This window comes from Tubulanus polymorphus, chromosome 9 (assembly GCF_964204645.1).
Source record: "Tubulanus polymorphus chromosome 9, tnTubPoly1.2, whole genome shotgun sequence".
In the NCBI taxonomy this organism is placed as follows: domain Eukaryota; kingdom Metazoa; phylum Nemertea; class Palaeonemertea; order Tubulaniformes; family Tubulanidae; genus Tubulanus; species Tubulanus polymorphus.
In genome coordinates, this window is record NC_134033.1 from 12143866 (window position 1) to 12171267 (window position 27402).

The 27402-nt window shown below is 29.7% G+C and overlaps 1 protein-coding gene across 1 annotated transcript; it reads right to left on the reverse strand.

Annotated features, from left to right (window-relative positions):
* Positions 1 to 209: 209 nt before the first annotated feature.
* On the reverse strand, positions 210 to 27402 carry LOC141910636 (2'-5'-oligoadenylate synthase 1A-like). The gene is made up of 8 exons (XM_074801330.1): positions 27365 to 27402; positions 26233 to 26315; positions 4555 to 4622; positions 4307 to 4440; positions 3579 to 3867; positions 3290 to 3456; positions 1235 to 1422; positions 210 to 598 (listed from the first exon to the last, which is right to left on the reverse strand). Exons 2-8 carry the CDS (start codon positions 26307 to 26309, stop codon positions 400 to 402), a joined length of 1122 nt encoding a protein of 373 aa, XP_074657431.1. The 5' UTR covers positions 26310 to 26315; positions 27365 to 27402; the 3' UTR covers positions 210 to 399.

Here is a 27402-nt window from a genome sequence, read left to right on the forward strand (position 1 = left end):
ATTCTCCCCGTCGAATTTGGAGATGATCCTAAAGACCAACACATAACGATCCAGGGAAACACAGAAACTAAGTTTCCGAGCTTTTTCCTGTTTTAAGGACAGATTGAGAAACATTTAATAGTACTTAGTGGTTAGTTTCACAACTACGTCGTATGTGTTGAGCTTGTAACACTGAGTCGTTCACCGATAAGACACGAAAATTGAATGGCACCTGAAGTCACGTTCTGCGCAAGATTGATATTTATTTCCAATTATTGAAATGCGGCCGTTGAAAGAAAAATGATAACACTAACCCGATCGTGAATGCAAAAGTAAACAGATAATTTAGAAATGCGGAGTCTATGCCTTTCCACTAAATAAGATAATCATAAATGTGACAAATTTATCTGATCTGCTGATTCATTGTGTCGGATAACCACGACCCGAACGCTTGCAGAGCTTCACCGACGTTTCCAAACTGATACCCCACTTTTCGACATCTTTCAGTAACGGCGAGTGAAGACCTTTATCGGCTTCTCGGGCTAACTGACCACATGTGACCGAATCTATGTTATATCCAACGTCGGAAAACGGGTTTGCCGGGTCCACAATCCACGGTCTGAAAGATTAAGGACAATCATGATTTTCAGTAGAAGTTGATTAATTTTGTTTTCTTTTTACAGTTAATACAATCCTGTTTATCTAAGTAAGCATCGCCATCGCATTGTACCGAATGATTTAGGTAATACATGTTCGCCAAATAGAGATTTAATGTATGTTTGCTTCAGCTAGTATACTGGTTCAGCAGGGCTGTGCATAGCAAGGGTCAGAGGGTAGACCCCGAAATGTCGAAAAGTACCAATTTTGCAAATATCATTGTTATATCCTATATAAGAAATCTAATGTAGAATCCTTCACGTGGGACTGACAAGCATTTTTATAAGCCAAAAATAGTTTTTATTATGGCATATTTAAGAAGAATCATTATATCGATTTTTTTGTTTTAGGTAAATCCTTTTTTGGGTTTCACTGCCCCCTCACATCCTTATGCACGGTAAGGCCCTGGAATGTATCTACACATGACGTAGATCCATCTAACGCGTAATCGAGATGATTAGTAGATACATTCATCCATGACTGAGTAGATCCATTCATCCATCTATCCACCTATCCACATATCTGGCACTAAGATCCTCAGTGATGACTGTTAGTAGACCTAGTATTCTAAATCAGTTAATTAATAATTAACAATTACCTGCCAGGCCGCGGTTCACAGCACGGTCTGTCGTAGTTAACAGTCCATTTTATCCTAATGGACCCCGGATCCGTAAGTCGTTGTAACACGGTACGGAGTCCGACTCTGAGGTCAAAGCTCCGAGGACTTCCTGCTCTCTCCCACGTATCTATAACCAATAACTCGTAAAAGTATGACGGCGGTCCTTTCTTGAAAATAGAAATAAGATGATTCGTTGTAAATTTCAAAACACACATGCTAACTAAGTATAAATGTTGATTGGGACGCTGCAATTTCGTAGTGATAGTTGTCACCGTCAAATTTGTGTGATCATTATACTAAAATCGGTACTAGAAAATGTCGGTAGGGGGTGAAACTTCGTACGGGATGTAACGATGAAACTTAAATAATTCGATTCAATTTCCTCATAAATTAAATTCATCTTAACTCGATTAAAGAGTGAATCCAGTTACACCTAACTCGATTTAAGCGAAACTGAATAAAAATAATCTGGATTTATTTAGAAATATTTTGATTTAACTAGGGGTCCAGGGACACCATGCCCACTTGGAAAGTGGTTCCAAATGCTCAACAATCTAACAATTTCAATATTCAACGCCCCCTGGTGGCCATATACAGAATCCAATAACCTTGAAACTCACCACAATCATAGAACATGTCAGCAGCTACGATTTTGTAATTGATTGTGATAACAAAATAATCCTCGTTACCGCTATAATATGGAAATACTAAGTTATTCTACTATTCAACGCCCCCTGGTCACCATATTCAAAACCCAATGACCTTGAAACTCACCACAATCATAGAACATGTCACGAACTATAACTTTGTAATTGATCATGGTAACAAAATATGCCTAGGTACCAATATAATAAGGAAATAATAAGTTATTCTACTATTCAACGCCCCCTGGTGACCATATAGAATAACTAATGGCCTTAAAACTTGCCACAATCATAGATGATGTCATGAGCTACAACTTTGCAATTGATTGTGGTTACAAAATATGCATTGATACGAATATAATATAGAAATACTAAGATATTGTATTATTCAACGCCCCCTGGTGGCCATATGAAAAAACCAATAACCTTGAAACTCACCACAATCATAGAACACGTTATGAGCTACAACTTTCTAAATGATTGTGGTAGCAAAATACGCTTAGGTATCAATATAATGTGGAAAAAACTTTTTCCCACTTACGAACGAGTACTGCTGACACCAAGATGGCCGCCAATTGCGTCATAATTGGCTGATGAAAAATACCTGTCTCAGGTATAAAACATCCCTTTCCAAAGAATACCCATCACAAATTGCAATGAGAAATGATAAACCAGTAGGAAGCTACAGGACTCAGAATTTGGGCCAAAATTAACATTTTTGGGCACTAAAAAGGTCATAGGACGGCCATCTTGAGTCCGATCGACCCAATTTTTGTTATGCTGATGGGCCCTGGGGGAATTCACATATATCCGAAAGATCAAGGTAATTGATCAAAGCGTCTTCAAAATTTCCCTCAAAAAGTTCAAAAATGTGTAAAAAGTGCTGATTTTGGCGAACAACAATGGCTGCCAGTCGGCCATCTTGAATCTGACTGGGCCAGTTTTAGGCTGAAGATGTGTCTAGGGTAGATACATGCGTAACCCAAATATCAAGATATTACCTTGAAGCGTCTTCAAAACTTCCCAAAATAACTGGATTCCGTCTACGGCCGGACGGACGACGGACGAAAAGTGAACGCAATAGCCCGCTGGGACTAAAGTCCCAAGTGGGCTAAAAATTAAACTTTTCATGAAATCGAGGCCAGAAGTGAATAAGTCGTGTACATATGCTACGCAATCAAGGAACAACGATTGGGTGCTCAGATCGTAGGAACAGCAAGCCGCGCAATAATCTGCTGAATATCTTAAAAGAAACATCAAGGTTCAAATCTAGACTATTTTGTGATTGAAAGTGTTGATATTAGAGAAAACCTGGGTTCAGACGGTATGTTCTACTACCGATCCCTATTCAAACGTACTTTATCATTTACCTAGAATTTAGAAATCTAACCTGGAAAGAACGTCTTGTTTTTGACCAGTATTTCACTGTTCGTATCAGACTTTTTACGATCGTAGGTTGTTTCTTAACGAATTCGAGCTGTAACGGGGCAAGTGGTGCAGAATAGAATCCCCTCGACCTACCATCGATATTCCGCATTTCACCATAGATATCTGCCTCTAAAAACGTTAAAATTAATCCATGCTTTTATTAATTCTCTGTCAACTCTCTGTTGGTTTTACTGATCTAACTGTGGATTTTACTGATCAACACGTATATCGATTATGATAGACACGCTTACTACCAGGATAGCGTTTCAAGATATCGTAAGTTGGCAGAAGGTCAACTTCGTGGAACTCGTCATCATAGCGTCCCCGGAGTTTCAAGTTTATCAGGTATGAATCCCGACGAATCAATTTCAATTTGCCCTCTCTGTTCCACTTATGGGCGGCCAGAATATCCCATATGTTATCGATGCACTCTTTAATTTTGAGTTGTATATTGTCCATGCCGCGGAAATTGTTGATATACATCACACAGTCGATATCGGCCTTGCCAATGACGGCTGTACCTTTACCTAACGATCCGGACTAGAATTAGAAAAAAAGACACGTACACGCAACATATCAACAAAATGCACTAAAGATATCACATTCACCATATACAGCTAGCTGCTAAACATTGAAGTCACAAAAACAGTCCTACGAACTGAAAGTAACTGATAAGGCCGGCGTTAGAGTCGAAGACTTGAAATGGCGGTAGCGCACAAATCAAAACGCTAAAAAACCTCTGCTTTGTGTTTTCTGCAATGTGTGTTTCTCCGAACACGAAACATTGCCATGTGCGCACGACTTACATTGTTTTTAATGACATGCGTTTAATTCGTTTTCATTTTCATTCAGACAAAATAGTGTCCTTATCGTTTTTTGTTTGTTTTGAGGATTCCGAGGTTGACTGCAAAAGGCATCTGGCGGTGTAAGTACGTACCTTAGAGCGCCAGTCCTAACAAGTTATCGATACGGTTTTTACCTTAACAACTTCACTGACGTCGAATGGCACATTTTCGGAATGAAGATACCTTATCAACATGTCAAGAGCTCGTTTAAAACCGTCGTGGTATTCTTCCGTAGGTTGGATGGAATGAGCTTGAAATGTGTTCATCTCTGAATTGCACGTATCATAAGGACTTTTAACACGTATATTCATTGATCAGAAGCCAGTTCTTCAAAATTTGCAATAGAAAACCATTAGATGCCTTAATTATTATTCTGACCTACCCCTTTGAGACATTTGCATTCGCATGATATCATCTTGAACATTAACTGCTGCTTCTTGTTCATCATTCCTGATGGATATGCGTGAAACAGAATAACAAAAAGTTGACTTTACACTCAAATGTTAACATAGATCTATGCTAATTGTATATAATCGAACGAGTCCCAATGTTACAGGTTGATTGATCGATTTTCGGTTGCTAGTAAAATGGCGGATGGAGGATTCTCCCGTATTTTAATCACAGGGACTAATTGTCATTGTTGATAGTGAATGAATAAAACCAGTACCGTCACATGTATCAATGACCAAATCCAGATGTATCTTCTTTATTTGCAGGTATACTGGGATTGGTCATTGAAATTGGTTTTGTATGGTCATTGATACTGGTTTAGTGCACCAGGTCCATGTGGTTTGGATTCTTCAGCATCTTGGTTGGATGAGTCTATAAAACCACTACTCGAATGGTTTTACTCAAACCGTTTACGTTTTCGACAAAACAAATGTGCAAAACCGGTATTTTTTAGTAAACGAAGTGGATATTTAACCGTATACGGCAAAGTGTTTACTTCCGCTATTTTACCGTACATCATTGCTATATATTATAGTTTAAACTAATAAAAGTAACTATAAAATCATTTTATTCGGTTTAGGGTCTAAAGGACTCAAAGGGTTAGGTTTAGAGATAGAGGTTAGAGTCCGTTTTGCCCCTAGGGATGGGTGAGGGTAAGGTTGGGCGCTATAAGTAGTTAAAACATTCGGTAGGAGTAATTAGAAAAGTGGGGTTTCATACCAGAGGGCGAGAGGGCGAGACACCACTCATCACCACAAGTAATTTTTTTTCCTAATAAATGGGGGAGAATGAACACCAACTAGAAAACAATAATGTCAATAAAAATCAATATTATTGTCAATATTGTAAAAAATACATCGATACATCTCATAAAACACGACATGAAAAAACTGTAAATCATATAAAAAATGTAATAGATTTTGAAACTCCAGAAAATTCTAATGAAAGAAAAGAACGATTAGAAAATATGAATGTGGATGAAATAAAATGTGAAGTTTGTAATGAATTTATAGTAAAAAGGAATTATAATAGACATCTCGAATCACAAAAACATTATAAAAATTTAAATAAAAATGTTTTAGGATTAGAATATTTTGATAATAAACCTCAACAAGTAAAAGAATCAACTTCAAAAACTAAATCAATTTCAAATAAACCTTACATGGAAAATGTTAGAAATTATATTGATTCACTAGAAATAAAAGATACAATTGAAATCTTAGAAACATTACATAGTAAAATTGGTCCTGCAGCTATTATATTTAGATTTTTTAAAGGTACAACAATAGAAGATTATAGTACATTTAATGAAATAATAGAAAAATTACTAGATTTGATAACAGATGTTGAATATCCAAAAATTAGTATCTCTGGGAAAGTAAGTTTTATAAAGTCAGAAGAAAAAATGAATTATAATATTCAAACACACTCTGAAGAAATAATTTCAAAAACACAAATAAAAGAGAAGTTAGAAAAAATATTAAATGAATTTAAACGTCATATTGAAGAAAGATATTTTGAGGGTTCTGGCTTAACATTGAATGAAATTATATATTTAGATTTAAATGTTTATAATACAAAAAGGAATAAAACATCAAAAAGTAATAAAATGTTTAAAAATGATTCAAACTTTACAACAGAAAAGGATATTAAAGCATCATCTTATATTAAATTACCATTTACAACAAAAGCAGTAATAAATGTTCAAAATGAAGATAATAAATGTTTTCTATGGTCAATTATTAGTTGTTTACACCAAACAGAAGATATGACGCATAGTTTTAGAATAACAAATTACCGGAAATATGAAACATTATATAAAATTGATCAATATCCAGTAACTATAAAAATGATTCCTAAAATAGAAAAAATTAATAATTTAAAAATAAATGTATTTGAATTAATGCAATTACCAAAGACAAAAGGTGAAAATATTAAAGATTATACATTGGAAGCTTTATATTTAACAGAATATTATGATGATGAAAATGCTATAGATTTGTTATATTACAAAAAAGATGAAAATGAACATTATATGTGGTTAAAACAAATTGATTTATTCTTTTGAACAACAGAAAGTGATCATCATCGTAAAATTTATCTATGTAGAAAATGTTTATCTAAATTTATGACTGAGAATACATTATTAAAACATAAAGAATTATGTGATAATAAAGATTTTTGTAAATTAATAATGCCAACAGAAAAAGATTATAAATTGAAATTTACTAATCATAAATTTAAGAATATTGTTCCATTTGTAATTTATGGGGATTTTGAATCGTTGAATAAAGAATTAACTGATCAAGATAGAAAAGAAATATATAACAAAAAGCAATTATTAAAATCAATGGATAAAGGAAATGAATTAAATGAAGACGCAATACAAGACCCACCAATTATAAATACAATTAAAAAAGTTCATCAAAGAGCTGCTGCTTATGGAATTTACATCAAATCAAATTATCCCGAATTATATGAAAGTCAATATATTTCTTTTAGAGGTGAAAATGTAGTTAATGATTTTTGTGATAAAATGATTGAATTAGAAAGTGATTTTACAAAATTATTAAACAAAAATAAAAGAATAGTTATGACAAAAGAAGATGAAATTGATTTTAATTATGCAACTCATTGTTGTTACTGTGAAAAACGTTTTTATTCATTTGATAAAAAAGTTAGAGATCATGATCATTTAAATTCAAAATATCGTGGAGCTGCTCATGAAGATTGCAATTTACAAGCTAAAAAAGTAAATTTCGTACCAATATTATTTCATAATTTATCAGGATATGATACCCATCTACTTATAAAACAATTATCGGGAAAATTGGGCGCAATTAATCAAGAAATAGAAGAATATAATGCTATGAATGAAGCAAATGTAAGAAAATATGATTTTAAACTATTAGCTAAAACATCTGAAAATTATATTTCATTTCAATTTGGTTGCATTAGATTTTTAGATTCTTATAGATTTCTAGCAAGTTCATTAGATAATTTATCAAAAAGTTTAGTTGATAATGATTTTGTTATAACTCGATATTATTATCCAAATGAACAAGATTTTAAATTATTGAGATATAAAGGCGCAATTCCTTATTCATTTTATAAAACACATGATGATTTTAATGTAACAGAATTATTAAAAGATCAATTTTATGATAAATTAAAAGAGGAGTATGTGAAAGACGAAGTGTTTAATAGAACATTAAATATTTGGAACCATTTTAAGATGAAAAATCATGGCGAATTAGTTGATTTATATTTAAAATCAGATGTTATGATATTGGCTGACATATTTGAAAAATTTAGAGAAGTTAATTTGAATCATTTAAATGTTGATCCGGTTCCTGAACTTCGCTGAAAAAGCTGAAACACTGAAACGCTGAATCGCTGAAATAAAAACGCTGAAATTTCAGGGAATTTCCGAAAAACGCCGAAATTTCAGGGAATTCCCGAAAAACGCTGAAATCGTGCTAGGTACCGACAATACTCGTTTTGAAATATTTTCCGGGCCGGTGTCCGCTGCCGAGTCCTGAACCGTGTTTTGCATGGGCAGTATGTGTGGAGTATACTTCTAGAGGGCCACTTGTTGGACAAATTAATTCGCTTGAAATCCGGATTTTTAATGCATACAGGCAGCATGATGAGGAAAACCCATTCACAAACCGTGCAAGCCAACTTAAACACTATGCTCAATATTCCAAGAATATGGTTTACTTCTGCAAGACGTAACGTTCATTCATGTATAAAACAGGATTATGAGCAACTTTTCTTTTGTCAACACGTTGATGGGCGACGGACTATGGTATTCTCTGAAGGAGGTAAATTAAATTTGACAGCTAGTTATATAAATGATGCAGCTTTTGGACAAAAGGGATCTAACTAAATTTCTTTTTTATTCACCGTGGAATGGAATGGATTGACGCCAATGACATGCAGTAGGCCCCTACTTATAGGTCATACCAATTAGCGTCAACCAATTAATCTAAATCGGGCAAACCATTCAACACCTGTAATTTATTTGCTGTGGTGTGATAATAATAAGTTTTTTTTGAAAAAATGACATACCAACTGTTAGAAAAATTTACCGATTCTTATTTTTAGACTACTACGGTAATACCGATAAAGATAATCTATAAAAGGAGGAGTCATAGACAAAGTTGATTTGCCTAGCTGGACACACTTCTTGTCCAGTTCATCATCTCAAGTATTGGGTGTTTTGTAAGTTGTTTCAGTATTTATTTACAAAGTGCTGTTCCCTCGGACCTCAGTGCTTTCAAACTAGGCCCACCCCATAGGCTATATCTCCAGGGTGTATTAGCCACTACTCTTTTATTTCCTACTTTAAATGCACTTTTTTCAATTTTTAGACTCGGGCTAAGAATGTGCAAATTTGAGAAATCAGATAGCACTAGTTAACTTCAACTGCGAAATTTACAGCAGGATAGCTGAACGACACAATTTTTAAAAACAAAATGGCTATTTGAATGCTATTTCAGTAATAACTTGATTCAACCAGAGAGAAATAAGTCAATTGCGGATGTACAGTACACCCACTTTACTTATCCGTTTTCCTGGTACCAAATTTGTTATCTTAAGCTAAGCAATATTCTTAGGTATGCTAGTGAATTTCATTAGAATATGAAGCAATGGAACCAGAATTCAAGCCCGAGTTAAGCGAACTATTGATTCTGATATAATGTAAGAACTGATTTCTTTTGTGTACTCTTGCAGAATGTGTTAAGTATTATTTTAAGCTGTTAAATGATATAGTTAGACAAACGTCCAATTATTGGATCTTTCTTGTTGACTCGTTTAATTTTGTGAGTTTAGAGTTCCAGTCAATCCACAATGTGTAGTGCCTAGCCTTCATCTAGTACTAAAGCCAAGCCTGTGTATGGGAAAACGTTGTTCGACTCTCATAAGCCAGACAAATCAAAGCATGCAATACATTGCAGATAGTAGTATCCAGCAAGTAGACAGAGAAAGTAAACCAGGTTTTACCCTGTACCCTACCCGGCATCTTCACCTGTCAAGGGATTCGAACCCACTACACTAAAGCTGTTCTCCGAACCGCTTGACCTCACGAGTCGTTACTAGCCGACCAGAATCAGGTCGGGCCAATCACAGCGCTTGTTACAAATGACATTGGGCATCTGTGGAATTTCCCGGTAAATGGACCAATCAGCGAACACGTAGCGAAGGGGAAGTATTGTCGCGTGTTGATATATGACGTCATGCTCAAAAGCGCCGGTAATGAAATCGCGCGTCGTGAGGCCAGGGGGCTGCTGGAAGCGAGTTTGGGAGCAATACTGGTCTCCTGGCAAGCGAGGATGCCTACCCGGGAACGAAAGACACTTCAATACTCCTTTCTTGTAGAGATTGTAGAAATATGGCACCCAATCGTAGTAATGCTAAGTACCAGTATACTATGACGGTTGAACCTTTATTCACACCGAAATAGAATCAAAGTAGTCATAAGTTCCATGCTAGCACTTAATTTGGGTTATCAGGTTCAGCCTAACTAGCTGTACTTTCATTCAGCTACTACTTTTGTATGAGAATTGGCAATGATAAGTTGCAAGAAATCACCAAACATAAGAAAAAATATTGAGAATTAATATTACTGTAATTAAGAATTTATTCAAATGAAGTGATAATTTCATTGTTAGATCGTACCGGTATATGCGCATAAAACAAAAAACACATCTAACAATCCACGCAAATCGCAATGCAAAAACCGTAAAGTTTCCCAAGTCTCTGTTTATAACGCATGCGCATTAGGAAGTGTTGGGGAAATCCTCTAAGTCTAGAAACTGGTCGCGTGCGCATGCGTCGCTACATGTGTATTTTTTCCTAAACTGGGTCATGTCAGAACGCTGAAACATAGAACTATAACGGACTGAACTTGCGTGAACTTATGCGCAGCGGGAAGGCGCAGTTTGTTTGGTCACTTACGAGGATCATTTGTATTTTTTGGAATGACAGGTGTTCAAGTGGTCTTGCCATAAGCTGAAAATCTAAGATATATATCGGTATATTAAAAAGGATGAATGTATTTTTCTGCTACACATTCGGGATTCGAACCTAATAGCACTTAAAAGTAAATCCTGTCTATTTTATGTTCATTGTTTCATATTCGGGATGCTGTAACTTTTTCCTTGGCAAACAATAACCCAGCGACACTTTAATCATCAAAGTTCATGTCGTAACGCTTGAAATACGATCAGTAATTTTCGGGTTTCGAACCTGATAGCGCCGCTTAAGATGAACAGCGTAAATAAGATCAATATTTTTACGGGATTCGAACCTAATGGAAACTACAGTGACTATTAGTCATTAAAGTTCACATGCAGTTCACATGTAGTGCCGCATGCGCAATGTGCCGATTTCGCGACTAAGAGCAATTCCAGCACTGACTAATGCGCATGCGTTAGGTAGAAACGGAGACTTGGGAAACTTAACGGTTTTTGCATCCGCAATCGATCAAGTCGAACATGACGACGACCTCAAGGCATGTCTCTGTAACCGAAGGTAGAGACTAAAACGGTTCAGGACTCGGCAGCGGACACCGGCCCTGAAAGAATTTCAAAACGTGTATTGTCGGTACCTAGCACGATTTCAGCGTTTTTCGGGAATTCCCTGAAATTTCGGCGTTTTTCGGAAATTCCCTGAAATTTCAGCATTTTTATTTCAGCGTTTCAGCTTTTCAGTGTTTCAGCTTTTTCAGCGAAGTTCAGGAACCGATGTTGATCCTTGTTATTGTTATTCTAGTCCTGGTTTAACCTGGCAATGTGGTTTAAAATATACAAATGTAGAATTAGATTTATTAAAAGAACCAGATATGGTTTTATTATTTGAAAAATCAATTAGAGGTGGAATTAGTGGTGTTATGGGAGATAGGTATTTTAAAGCAAATGATGAATATAAATTATTATATATTGACGCTAATAATTTATATGGTTGGGCAATGATGCAACCTCAACCATATAAAAATTTTATATTAACAGAAGTTGAAAATGGTGATAAAACTGATTGGGAAAACGCAATTGCGAGTTTAAAAGATGAAGCACCAATTGGTTATTTCTTTGTAGTTGATTTAGAATATCCTTAAAATATAAAGTTTAAAACAAGAAACTTACCTTATTGCCCAGAACATTTAACTGTAGATGATAGTTATTTAAGTGAATACCAGAAGAAAATAAAACCGAAAGATCATGTTTTTACAGAAAAATTAATACTTACTCAAAATAATAAATACAATTATATTGTTCATTATAGAATGTTAAAATTTTATCTAAAACAAGGAATGAAATTAAAGAAAGTACATAGATATATTGAATTTAATCAATCGAAGTGGTTAGAAAAATATATAGATTTCAATACTCAACAGAGAACCATATCAAAAACAGATTTTGAAAAAGATTTTTTCAAATTGATGAACAATAGTTTTTATGGAAAAACATGTGAAAATATTAGAAATAGAAATGATATTGAATTAGTAAATAATTCTGAAAGATTAAGACATTTACAATCAAGTCCTAGACATTTAGGAAATAAAAGATTTGAAGATTATTTAACTGCGGTAAAATTAAAAAGAACGTCCATGAAATTTAATAAACCAATATTTATAGGTTCAACTGTTTTAGAAATTTCAAAGCTATTGATGTATGATTTTTATTATAATGTTTTACAACCACTTTTTGGGGAAAAACATATAGAAATCTTATATTTTGATTCTGTTACAGCAGACACCCCAATATTATTAAAATACAATAACCAAATATTAATTAGAAGAATTTCAGAAATAATTCCTAATCAAAATAAATCTTATATTTCGTATGGTAAAAAAGAACTAATACAAATAAATGGATTAATGGATGTTTGGACAAGAAATGGATGGAATATTATTAGACATAAAACAAATAAGAAAATCTATAGAGTTAGAACTAAATTAGGGTTTGTAGATGTTACTGAAAATCATAGTTTGATTAAACAAAATGGTAATGAAATAAAACCAACTGATATAAAAATTGGAGATGAATTATTACACAACAGATTTTACCCAAGAATGAATCATATGTCATTTGATGAAATAATTGATAATATTTATAATATAGAACCCGAAACATTAGAAGAAAAAGAATATTTTATCAAAGGATTTTTCATGGGAGATGGTTCAGCAGGTGTGTATAAATATGTTTGGGGTAATAAATATTGTTGGTATTTATGCAATCAAGACTTAAAATTATTAGAAAGAATTAAGAAATTCTGTGAAGAAGTTTATTCACATAAAACATTTAGAATCATGGACCATATGAAATCATCCGCGGTTTATAGAATATTTGTAAATAATCCTAAAGATTTTGCTACAAAATATAATGATGAATTCTATATTCATGCAATAGTGAAAAGTAATACTTCAACAAAAGAAAAGATAGTTCCAGATTATGTATTGAATGCAAAAATTAATTTAAGAAAGTGGTTCTTCATTGGATTCTATGCCGCAGATGGTTCAAAAAGGTTCCAAAACCGCAAAACAATATCCTTTGCTCAAAAAGGAAAAGTTGCTATATCAGGATTGAATATATTATGCAGTTCATTAGGATTTAATATGAATATTGGATTGATTAAATCTAAACCAAATTGCTTTAATCTAAGCCACACAGAAAATGAGTTAACTGAAGAAGTTAAAGATTTATTTGAAATATATAACCCAACAGATTATGTTTATGATTTATCAACTGAAGATGGTACATTTAACTGTGGATTTCCATTAATAGCCAAAAATACTGACAGTTACATACTAAAAATCAAGACAAATGATATAACAAAAGACTTAAAAACATTAAAACATTATTTTGATTTTAGCAATTATCCTAAAGATCATGAACCATTTAGCAATGATAATAAAAAGATTCCTGGTAAATTTAAAGATGAATTAGGAGGTGATGAAATGATTGAATTTGTTGGGATAAGAAGTAAAATGTATAGTTACAGAACAAAAGATCATGAAGCTAAAAAGTTAAAAGGAATAACAAAACATGTGGTTGATAAACATATAGAATTTCAAGATTATATAAAGTGTTTATATAACTCAATTGTAATGAAACACAAGATGAATTGTTTAAGATCAGAAGATCATGAGATGTACATTAATGAAGTTGAAAAAACTAGTTTAAATCCATTTGATGATAAAAGGCATATTTCAGATGATGGTATAAAAACATTACCTTATGGCCATTAAAACATAAAATCAATATCATCATACTCGAAATCACTATTAGCTTCTTCATTTTCATTTAATTGTTCAGGTTCTTCTTCCATTCCATTTTTCTCATTTAAATAAATTTCTATCTTGTTCCACATTTCATCTCGCTCTCTTTGTTTCTTTTTGTTTGTTAATTCATCAAATGGAATTATAATATCTAGGTTTAAATAATTTACAATCTTATTTAAAAAGAATTCATAATTTATTGAATCTGTTATTCTATTTTCCAAATGATACATTAATATTTGTTTAAATATTTTTTTTATATTTTCCATATCTTCTTCTGTTAATTTAGGTTTTTCATAATAATCGTTAAATAATAAATATAAATACATTTTCTTTTGTTTTGTGTTAAATGTTGGTGGAATAATTGTTTTTATGATATCTTTTTTAGTTATTTCACCATTTTTATTTTCTATTATTTTCATTTTTTCAAGCCATTGCATATATTCTGGTGTATGATCTTCTATAGAAAATGTTTTAAAAATTTCATCAAGATAATTTAATTTTGGATCTATGAGAAAATCTCTAGTTTTTTCTTCACCCCATAAATTCTTTTGCCATCCACATTCAACACAAAATAACACAGTACCTTCTTGTCTTAAGGTCGCATAAATACATCGTGGACATTTTTGTTTATAATTTACTGGTAATAGATCTTCATTAAGCTCTTGGTATTTTCTTACGTTTTCTTTATGTTTTATTGTTCTATTATGTAGATTTGAATTACTTGTTGTAATAATCAATTTACAATATTTACAATAATATGTTTTTCTTGTTAATTCATTATATTGTTTTTCTAGCTTTTCAACTGTTTCTTCATTATCTGGTAATGTTTTCTCATATTTTATTTTTTCTAATAAATTATTTTTTCTTGCATTGAATTCAGTTTCAAATTTATTAGAAATTTTATCTATATGTACTTTACGAAATTGATGATTCTCCCAATCTTCTATATTTTCAGGGTTATATTTTATTCGACAAGGCTCACAGAAATGATCTTTTATATTATCCTTATCATAGAATAAGAAAGGTCTTTTCCAAATAATTTCAGGTTCAACTTCAACAGAATTATTATTACTTTCGTTACTGTCAACATTAACTATTAAGTTATTATTTTTACACTTATGTTTTTTGAAATAATTTCTAGAGAATGTTTTATTACAATTTGGACAGTTTATTTTAGGGGGTTTATAATTTTCATCATGTTTTTTCATATGTCGAGCCATATTACTTTTTCTTAGAAGTTCACCACAAATTTCGCATGTTATCTTCTCATCCATTTATTAAGGAAAAATTTTATTAAAATTAATTTTTAGTGATGAGCGGTAATTTTTTTATGTTATAAATAATGGTAGAATTAAAAGAATACAGAATATTTGTTGATTCTAGAAAACTTATAAATTATAAATCTCATAATTTATTAGTACAATTAGATAGAGAATTTAAGAATTGTGTAGATTTAAAATTAGTAAATATAAGTTTATGTAATTCTTTTTATAATATATCAGATAAAACTGATGAACATAGAAGCCTTCTTATTTTTGATAAACTTGAAAAAAATGGATTCAACTTATGCTTACACCAGGATTATATGATTTAGAAACATTAGAGCAAGAAATTAATAGAAAAGCTCGGATTAGATTAGGTAATGGTAATTCTAAATTTAATATTAAATTCATAAAAAGTGAGAGCTCTAATAAAATTAAAATAAAGCTTGATGATGAACTTATTAAACTTGATAAATCTAATCCATTGATGACAAGAAGACATACTTACACGGTAAAAAAACCTAAAGCTAAACTATTAGGAATTACTCCAAATCAATTTGGTGGAAACAAACACGGTAACTCAAATATAATACCTTTTACACACTTTTATATTTATTGTAATTTAATCGATCCTACAAAAACATTCGAAGCAACTAAAGATACAACATGTAATTCTAGTATATTAAACATTTTACCATTGAAGAATGTTAAACAATTTGGAACGCAAATAAATTATAATTTAGCTGAATGTGATTTTAAACCTTGTATTCCACATTTCAATAATTTTAAATTAGAAATAAGAAATCATAATGGTTATTTAATTGATTTGAATAACTTTCCTGTAATTTATGAATTAGTTATAAGATGTAAAGAGTAATTTTTCCCCTATATAAATGAATATAACTGTTGGACCGAGTATATGTTTTGGATTTGATTTTTAACGTGAGAAAGAAATGAAATTTAACATTAATGATGTAATAACACATATCAAAAATATTGTATTTTCTAATGAAACAACATTTGAGTATGAAACAACAATAGATAAAGAAACTTTAAATGTAGAAAAGATTACTAATTTAATTAGAGAATTTTTAAGATTTTATGAATTAGATGAAGATTTTATAATCGATGATATTAAAAAAATAATAATTGAAATATATACAAATGAAACTAGTAATAAAATAAATGTTGAATTAATCATAAATAAGTTAACTAAATATTTTGATGATAGTAATTTTTTTGATAAATAAATGAGTGATAATAAGTGGATAATAACTGGATTATATAATGGCGCATTACTATCAGTTGGAACGGTTGGTTATTCAATGGTATTAAAAAAAGTATTCAAAATGGGAAGCGTTAATGTTGATAGATTTGATATCAATGATATCTTAAAATTAACATTAGCAGTTACTTTATCTAATTTAACAATTGATTATTTGGAAAAACAAAAATATATTCCTCCCATATAAATGCATAATTTTTTTTGCTAAATAAATGGCTTCTGCAATTATAACTATTATAGGATCAGCAATTGTTAACGCTTTAGCATTCACTGGTGGTGGTTATTTATTTAAACATATTGATAAAAATAGTTCATTAGGAGAACAAAGAAGACATAACTTAGCGTTAGAGAAATACAATAAAGCTGCAGAAGAATATAGAGAAAAGAGGCAAAACTATATGGATTACATCAATAAAGAATTATATGATCAGAAGATTTCACATAGAGATTTTCAATCAGTTGATGATGCAATGAGTTTATATAACGCAGTAACAAATAAAGAAAAATTACATCTATACAAACCTAAATTATCAGATTATTATACCCCAAGTAAAGAACAACAGAAATATGAAATGATATGGATTTTAGGTGGAACAGTTATTGTTATATTTATTGCTTATAAATTTACTAATTAGTAATTTTTTTGTTAAATAAATGGAAGATAAAGTTGATAGTATTGATATTATTCCTCATGATATAAATAAAACTAAATTAAAAACATATTTAGAAAGACAAATATTAGAATTTGAAAGTGACTTAAAGATAAAAAAGAAAAAATATCTAAAAAGTAAAATTACATATTATTTGATTATAAGTGGTTCGGTTACAATTAGTTCTGTAATAACATTTTTAGCAATATTCAGTCCATTAACACCTTTAGCTATATCAATTGGTGTATTAGGATTAAGTTCAAGTGTTTTAACTGGTATAAGTTCAAAATTAAATATAAAAAGTAATAAAGAAAAAATAAAATCTAATATAAAAGAAATTAATAAATTAAAGAACACACTAGATTATATAATAAGTTTAAATGGCCATATAACAGTTGAAGAACAAGATAAATTATTAAAAGAATTAATAAATTATTAATTTTTTAGTTATATAAATGGGGTTTCCAAAAGCTTTCCAATATAATAAATCACATGAATATTATAAATATAATACTCCAGCAATAGATTTTAGTAACATGATAATATATAAAAATTTAGTTTTACCTTCATTGATTAATTTAGAAATTTATGTTACTGAAACAAACTATTTTATTTCTAAAATGGAAAATATATTTAATACATATGAAGTTACTTTTACTCGAGATGAATATAATATATATAAACTAAAATCTAATATGAAATATTGGCAGAATCAATTAAATTTTGCTGTTCATTGTGCAACAGCTGGTTGTGGTGTAAGTTGGCATGATCACTTGAATAACTTAGATAAAAATTTGAAATATTCTGATTTAAAATTCATTCATACAATATTTAGATTTCATGTATACTTTCAAATTAGAATTATATTAAATGAATTAGAATGCCCTTTACCTGGATCAAAATATTTTAAAGAATTAGATAATAATATTAATCTATCTAAGTTTTATAAAATATGTAATGAATTTAATATAAATATTAATTTCGATTTTAGAGCGCATGGTAAATTGCAAGGTGTCGGTGAACAGTATGAAATAAAAAGAATTGATTTTATGCATAGAATTGGAGCTTATCATAATTATAAAATTAATAATAATAATGGTTGGGTTTATTTTATTGAATCTTATAGTGAAGGATTTACAAAACCCGGTATACAAAGAATAAATCAATCAATTAGAACTTATTTGATATGTATTTTAGGTGCACAAGTTGAAACAAGATCACCAATAGTTGGAAATAATAGTACTTCATTTGATGCGCAGAAACAATTCAAAGTATTATTTGAAGATTCCATTCATAATGATAAAAATAGATCGATTCCAGAAAACATTGTAAGATATCAAAATTATTTAGATAAATCACATATTAGATTAAATTATTGTATAGGACCTAATCTATTAATTATTTCTAATGATTTAGTATTAAAGATGGGAAATATAATTGGTTATAATAATCTAATTAAAACTGCAACAATAAATAATTCAATTGGATTAAATGATATAAATAAAAAGATTATTACTGCTCCAAAATTAATGGAAGGTGAAAAAAATAAAAACATATTCAATCAACAGAAACTAAAACTAATAATATTAAATTGAATAATGATTCCAAAATAAAAGATTACAATACTATAGAAAATGGTGCCGTACGGCACCCACACGGTGATATTAAAACCGATAAAATTCAACATGATATAATTAAACTAAATAATGATAATAAATTTCATGAAAATACTAAATTAGCTATAACTTGTATAGGAATTGTTATAGGAGGAATATTATATTTTAAATTTTAATTTTTTTATTATATAAATGGATGTAGAAGGTGGAGAAGATATTGGAATGGATCCTTTTGATGAACCTAACATAACTGATGAACAACCACCTGATTTTGATGAAACAAGTTTTAATGATGGTAATGAGCCAGAATATAATAATAATTTGAATATGCCTGATTATATTAAAAATGCTGAATCACAATTAAATCCTGAAAATTTAGACCCAGATTTAGTAAAACAAGATTTAGATAATTTAAACAAAATACCTAAATTAGAAGATTTAATTGAAAAATCTAATTTTAACATAAATGATGAAGACGTTGGACTTTTAGCAGATCAATTGAAATTTTTAGATAATGGTAAATGTTATTATCGTTTGAAAGGTGATTATTATATTGATATCACTTATAAAAATAATAAAAATAAAATATTATTAGAATCAACTTTAGAAAAATTAAAACCAGATAGAATTAAAATAATAAGTAATAGTAATGAAATAACTGATGTTACACAAAAAGAAATAGATGATAATATAGATGTATTTAAACAAAGAATTAATGAATTATTTGAAATAATCAAAAAGAAATCAGAAACAGAAACAACTTCTGAACAGAATATAACTTCCAAAAATAGTAAACTTAGATCAAATAAAGTTCCAATTGAAAAACTTTTACCGAATGGATTACTTGATGCAACAGATCAAGAATTAGAAGATTTAGATATATTTTCTGATAAAGCAATTAGAGAAATTATTAGTATAAGACTTGCATCTGATAAAATTGCACATAATAAAAGTATAAGAGATTTTAAAATTAGAACTTTAGAAAAAGAATTAACTGATAAAAATAAAGAAATAGAACAATTAAAGTCTGATTTAGATCATCAAGTAATTGATGAAATAGAATATAGGCAAAAAGAATTACGTTTAGAAAAAGAAATTAGTAATTTAAAAGATAATTTAGAAGTACAGAAAGAAGAAATTAAATTATTATTAAAATCATATGATTATAATATTAATAGATTAAAAGTTATTTTTAAAGATTTGTTGATTAAACCAAATTCTGAAATATCATTAAAAGACAGGATGAAGTTATTATTTAAATTAGAAGGAATAACAATTCTTTCAATTCTAACAGCTGTAACTATGTTATTTACAACAATTGGTTTAGCAATATCAAATGCTTCGAAATCTACTCCTACTCCCAATAAAACAGATAAACCACCGAATAATAATAATTCTATACAAGATAAAGTTAAAGATGGTTTAAAGAAATTAGCAAAATATTTATGGGAACTATCTAAAAAATCTGCTGCAGCATTGCCAGGAGTTATTGCATCAATTGTTGGTTTTATATTGAAATCTGCAGGAAACATTATTAACTTTGCTGCTGAACATATTATTTTATTTTTAATTACAGTTGTAAGTGCTATTATTTTTGGGTTAGTAAATATGATATCAAAAAGATATCAAGAAAAAAATAATAAAAAATAAATAATTAATTTTTTTGTTAAATAAATGAGTGGGAGTTATATAAGTCCTTCGAAGAATCATAGAATATCTAATGCTATTAAAGCAGAAAGATCACATCATATAATTACTCATAACCCTTCAAATATTAATCCCGATGAAACTTTATATGTTAGAATTCCTAGATTAACACAAAATACTTTTTATGTTCCAAACAGTATTTATTTATCAGCTGATATAAAAGTAATCGGTAATAATAATAATTATGTCGTTGATAATGTTGGAAGATATTTGATTAAAAAGTTAACAATAAAGATTGGTCCGGAAACAGTTTTCTCATTAGATGATTATAATTTATTTATGCATTATAAAGATTTATGGTTAACTAAAGAAAATAGAAATAATATGATATTTCAAGGAATTCAATCAGAAAACCAAAATAAATTAAGATCTGAAGCCAATAACGCAGTAGTAAATAATGGCGTAGATAATTTGATTAAAAAGATTTATGGAAGCAAATATAAAATTCCATTAGACTTTGAATTGATAAATAATAATGCACCTTTATATAAATACGCAATTCAAGAAGATATTATATTTGAGATAACATTTGCTCCTGTAAATGAAATTGTATTATCTAGCGTTAACAAAGATATGAGTTATAAATTATCGAATATATGTTTAGAATATGATACAGTAACTGATGAAAATATTTCAAATATAATTCAAACTCAATACAATCAAGGATTTTCATTATTATATGATTATATTGATAAATTTAAAACCGTAACTATTAATGCAAATGATGAAATTATTAATGAGAATATTAACTTCCCAAGAAGATCTATTAAAGGTATATTAATATTTTTTACCATTGCAACATATTCTAATGGTGCAATAAATGTTGATAATTATTATAATCCTGAAATAACAAAAGTAGAAATAACTATCGAAGGAATAGCAAATAAAATATTTTGTCAAGGAATGAGAATGATTGATCAATGGCCAGAAATTAGAAAACATTTTATGAATGAAAAAGTAAAATCATCTGAAAATTGTAACATTAATCAAATTGATTATTATACCGGTAATAAATATGCATTATGGTTAGATTTTAGAACAACAGAAGATAATTCATTACATGGTTCTGGAAAAAAACTACAAAACACTAAAGATGGAATACAATTATTCATGAAAAAGAATAAAGGAATCAAAAATTTTAAAATGCACATTTATATTATATCTGACGCACAATTAAATATTGTAAATTCTCAATTAGATAGTATTCAATATTAGAAATATAAAGTTAAAATTAAGGATATATAAATGGGTGGTAAAAAAACTCCTAATACTAAAGAACAATATTTAAGAAATTTATATTACAACCCTGAGAGTTCGGTTGCTTATTCTTCTACCAAAAATATATGGTGTAAAGTAAAACAAGATAAATTAGATAAGATAATCCCACAAAATTTAGTTAAATATAAAGATATAAATGAATTTATGTTAGAACAACCAACATATACAACACATAAAAAAATTGTTAGAAAATATAAAACTCGTAAAACTATGGTAAGTTATGTAGATCAACAGTGGCAAGGAGATTTAATTGATATGAAAAATGTTAAGAAAGATAATGATGATTATTGGTGGTTATTGAATATAATTGATATTTTTAGTCGTTATGTATGGAGCTTCCCACTTTATAGAAAAGATGCTGTACAAACATCAAATGTTTTAAGAAAATTTCTTTCGGATGATAAACTAAAACCAGAAAAAATACAATTTGATGATGGATAAGAATTTGATAATTCACTTGTTCATGAACTCTTAGATAATCATAATATTAAATATTTTTCAACAAAATCAGATAAAAAAGCAGCAGTTGTTGAACGATTTAATAGAACATTAAGAACAAGAATGTGGAAATATTTTACAGCAAATAATACTTTTAAATGGATTGATGTTTTACCAAAATTGATAGAAGGATATAATAATTCTTATCATTCTTCTATTGGAATGAAACCTATTGATGCTAGAAAATCTGAAAATGCTGAAATTGTTTGGAATAATTTATATGGAGCATTTCTTATAGATGATTTTGGTGAACCTAAATTTAAAGTTGGTCAAAATGTTAGAATTTCTAAGTATAAAAAGATATTTGATAAAGGATACGATCGAAATTTTACTAGAGAAATATATAAAATAAAAAAGGTAATAACAACAAAACCATATGTCTATAAATTAGAAGATTTAGATGGTGAAGAAGTTGATGGCTACTTTTACGAAGAAGAATTAAGTTTAACTACTGAAAATCTAGAACAAGAATATAAAATTGAAAAAGTATTAAAAACAAAAACTATTAAAAGAAAAAAATATTCTTTAGTAAAATGGGTTGGATGGCCAGATAAATTCAATGAATGGATATTATCAAGTAAAATTAAAAATATATAAATGAATAAGGAATTATTCATATTTGAGCCTCATAATATGTTAATTTCTGGTGTAACAAATTGTGGAAAAACGTATTTTATATTAAATTTATTAGAAACTGTTTACAAAAACTATTTTGATAATATAGTATTATTTTGTCCAACATATGAATTTAATCAAACTTATGATAGAAATATTACTAGGAATAATAAATTTATTATATTAGATCCTAAAACAGTAAAAGAAAATTTAGATAATTGTATTAAAATAGCAATTGATATTTATAAAGGATCAAATACATTATTCATTATAGATGATTGTGCTAATCTACATGATTCAAAAGTTAGAGAAAGTGAGTTATGCTATTTAGCTTTCTCTGGGAGACATTTTGGGATAACAACTTGGGTTTTAAATCAAAAATATAATTCAATTGTTAAAGACTTTAGAGAAAACATTAGATTTCTAGTTTTATTCTACAATAAAGATAGAAAATCAATGAAAAATGCACTTGAGGAAAATGATATTATTCCACATGATTTACATAATGAATATATGGATGAGTTGAAAAATATTAAAAGATCAAAATTACTATTTAGATTACAACACCCATTTAAATATGAATTTATTTAAATTCAATTAGTTTGTTAATCTAGTTGAATTCTAGTTATTGGTAGTTGTAACAAAAATCAAATAGATTTAACAATATTTTAACTAGCTTGTTAATCTATTTTAATTCTAGTTACATTCTAGTTGAATTCAAGTTGTTAGTAGTTGAAACAAAAATCAACTAGATTTAACAAGAAATAAATAAAAACAACAATATTTCAACTAGCTTGTTAATAGTTACATTCTAGTTAAATTCTAGTTGCAACATCACACAATTAATTTTTGTTATATAAATGGTAGGTGAAAAGAAAATAAAATCTAAAAATGGTGATGTTCCAATTGAAAAAACTTTAGATGATTTAGGAATAACAGAAACAAAATTAACTCCAGATGATGGTGCTTTAAATAATGTTACAACAAATAATAATTATGAATATTATCTTTATTGTAAACATCAATTAGAAATATTAATAGCATCTGGAAAATGTAAAAATTTTGTCGGTAAAAATTTAACTTATAATGAATTAGATACAATGAAATCAGATGAAATTATTAGATTATTTAAGATTTATGAAGCCGCGAGACCAGCTAGAATTAATGACGCGATATCAGAAAATGTAGTAAAAGGTTATAGTAAATTATGTAATTATATACTACCAATTGAAGATGAAAATAGATTATATTCCGGTTTAAAAAATGATTATTTAGTTATGACTGAATTAAATAAATGGATTGGATATTTATCATTTCAATTAGGTGGATTTATGACATTATTATCAACTGGGGTTATAACATTTTCAAATATTGAAAGTAAAAATATTTCTATAATAAATGAGCGAGGTGAAAGAAGTGAAGGAATTAACTGTGAAGAAAAAACCGAGAACTCAGAAACAAATTGAATGGTCTCGGCAATTAGGAATTAAATCACAAGAATATAAAAAAGCTGTAAAAGAAAAAATAAGTAATAAAAATGTTAATAAAAATGGTGAAAATATTGTTATTTCTACTCCTTCTGATAATAGAATATTTGATAAATATTTATATTTTACAGTTGGATTTGTAATTGTATTCATTTTGATTGGGTGTAATTGGTATAAGAAATCAAATAAAATTCATGATATTAGTAATTCTGAAACAACTGCTATCAAAAATGAAAATACTTCTGAAATTCCAAAATTGATAATAAAAAAATGGATTAATATTTTAGAAAAAAAGCAAAAAAAAATAATTGAATATCTCACTACTTTTGTCTATCTATGCGGAGCAATTAAATTGTCCAGATAAGTCATTTCGGATTCTAGATATTCATTATTTTTATTAATTTATTTTGTTTTTATTTGAATGTTTGAATTTGAATTTGTTAATCAATTAACATAGTAATTGATTACTAATTTGATTAAAAATTATATCATAATTAAGTTAAAAATACATAATTCATTTATCAGTTTTCATTCTTACATTCTTTTCATTCGGAATAATTTATAATTTCAAATTTCACATATTTTTTTAGCACCAACAACATTTACTTAGGTGTTTTAGCTAAGTATATAAGGCAATTCATTCAACCACTGGAGTGCCGCCGGGCTTGGCTTGCAGGGGCATTTCGAAAATGCACCTTTGTCCACCCTCCGTGGTTCTCCTTCAGTTTCGACTTTCGATCCTCCTTTCGGGGGTAAGGGGTTGATAGGAAATGCATTAGGCGCCTTTAATATAATGTGTTTCCTGTCAACCATTGAAGGAGAATTGGTGAGGTGTGGGTCACAGGGGTGTAAGTAGAAATGCTTGGGGATAGGTATCTCGTGGCGCCTCTCAATAACGGGATGCTTATCCCCTAAAAACTCTGTGAGTCAAGTCGGGTGGTTTTGCTAAAACTTACCGTAAAAACATTGAAATATTCCTTTTAATCACGAGAGAATGATGACTATCCTCCTATCGTCACGGCCGAGCTAATTTAAATAAACCTCGTTTTCAGAAACCAATGAAAACGCAGTAATTCAATACCAGCTAACTGGTTTGTGTGTGTTGTATGTACTACGTGCTTATTATATAACAACAACGTTGTGCAACACCTGTTTGATTGATCAATATTCAAATGAAGCACTCTCTTATAATAACATGTAACAGATGTACTGTATGATTGTAGTTGTTTATAAAACGACTAAGGTCATTTTGGATTCTAGATATTCATTATTTTTATTTTTTATTTAATCAACAATTTCTAAATCATGATGACCGTCTTCATTTTTCCCATGATATATTATTTTAAATCCTACTAAATCTTTCAATTCCTCCATACTCAATGAAACCCATTTATCGGGTAAAAACACTTTAAATTCTCGTGATGTACTAACATTACAGTAGCTTAAATTAGCTGATACTTTCTCTCCATATTTAGTTTTTATCTTTTCTAATTTCAATATTTTATGTTCAATTTATTTTGTAACATCAACTAACTTTTTTATTTCAAATTGTTTTTTTGCTGGTTTTATTCTGTTATTTATTGTTGCTAAGAATGCTTTTCTATCTCCCATTTATTAGGAAAAAAAATTACTTGTGGTGATGAGTGGTGTCTCGCCCTCTCGCCCTCTGGTATGAAACCCCACTTTTCTAATTACTGGTAGGTTTTCAGCGAGCTCGGTGGTCTGGTAGCATGACGCTGCGCTAGCAATTTACTGGCCCGGGTTTGAGTCTCGCTCTAAGCCCCTCTATTTTCTCATACTCCACACTAGAATTTCGGGAAAAAATAGCCGAAGTAAACAAAAACACTCTGCCGTATACGGTAAAATATCCACTGCGTTTTAGTACACCAAATCAGTTGTCTAAACTTCGGCTTGTGACTTTCTTACCTTCCATATAAGTAGCAAATAACTACAATTCCAATTCCTACGCCGGCCGCAGCTGTTGCGAGTATCGGTATATCCATATTACACTGTAAATATATTGTCCAGGTCCTTACCTCGTTAAAATATGATCTTAGGCATTTCTATAATATAACATACAAACCGTTCATTATTTGATGGTTGAGATCTTATGCAACCTACGAGCAATTATCTAACAATGATATCGTAAAAATCTTAATTATCAACCGATTTTCAAAATGTTTTCACCGAGCTGTGGATTTCGTAAGCGCGGTCATTATGGTGCCAAATACGCATGCGTCAGTTGGCTACGTCTTCTTAAAACTACCTCTATGGATTGCTTTTAGAATCAACGCGCAGCGCTGCTGTCCAGTGATGTCGAATCCCACACACCCCTGACTGTATGATTGACAGCGTTACTGATCGTACCAGTGTGTAGTACACTGATATAGGGCGAGCTTCCTACTGTTTTTTAGATGAAAGTCGAATGAATGTAGTGACAGTCCAATAGGTAAATGCGCGTTTACATCTCTGGGAGTAAGATCGTGACGTCATCGTGACGAAGTGACAAACAAAATGGCGGATATTTCAACGGCAGGGAATGAGTGTAGTTCAAGAGGGCATCTTCAGTAATTTGATGTTTAAAATAGGATGGACAGTACATACATAGAGTCTGCGCGTTCGGAGAGGCAGCGATCTATCAGAGTTTAACATTTTGTTTAGAAGCTGTTTTAGTTGTCGAATCTGATTGAAGATGAATTTTATGTTCGAAAAAAGTGGAAGATTTGTAACAATAATCAACAGAATAACAATTAGAAATAACAACCCTAAATGTAACCGAGTTAGGCAGAGTCTATCAATTCAAAAAGGATGAAAAAAATCTAACTTAGGCATAAGCAACGTTGTGGTAGGCCTAGTTAGTTACCTAATCGTTGGTGGTAAGCATTTTATAATCGGATGGGTGTGGTTTGTGAAAATATCCGATTGTGAAACTAAACCACAGACAGGTTACTGACTATGGTAGGCCACGCTGTTTACGTTGTGCAATGCCTATTGTGTCTAAACATATAGGAAAACTCTCCTCTGATACCTTTAGCGAAAAGCCAAAAAGAACATTTACCGGTAATACAACGTTCCTGTGATGACAATATGCGGCGC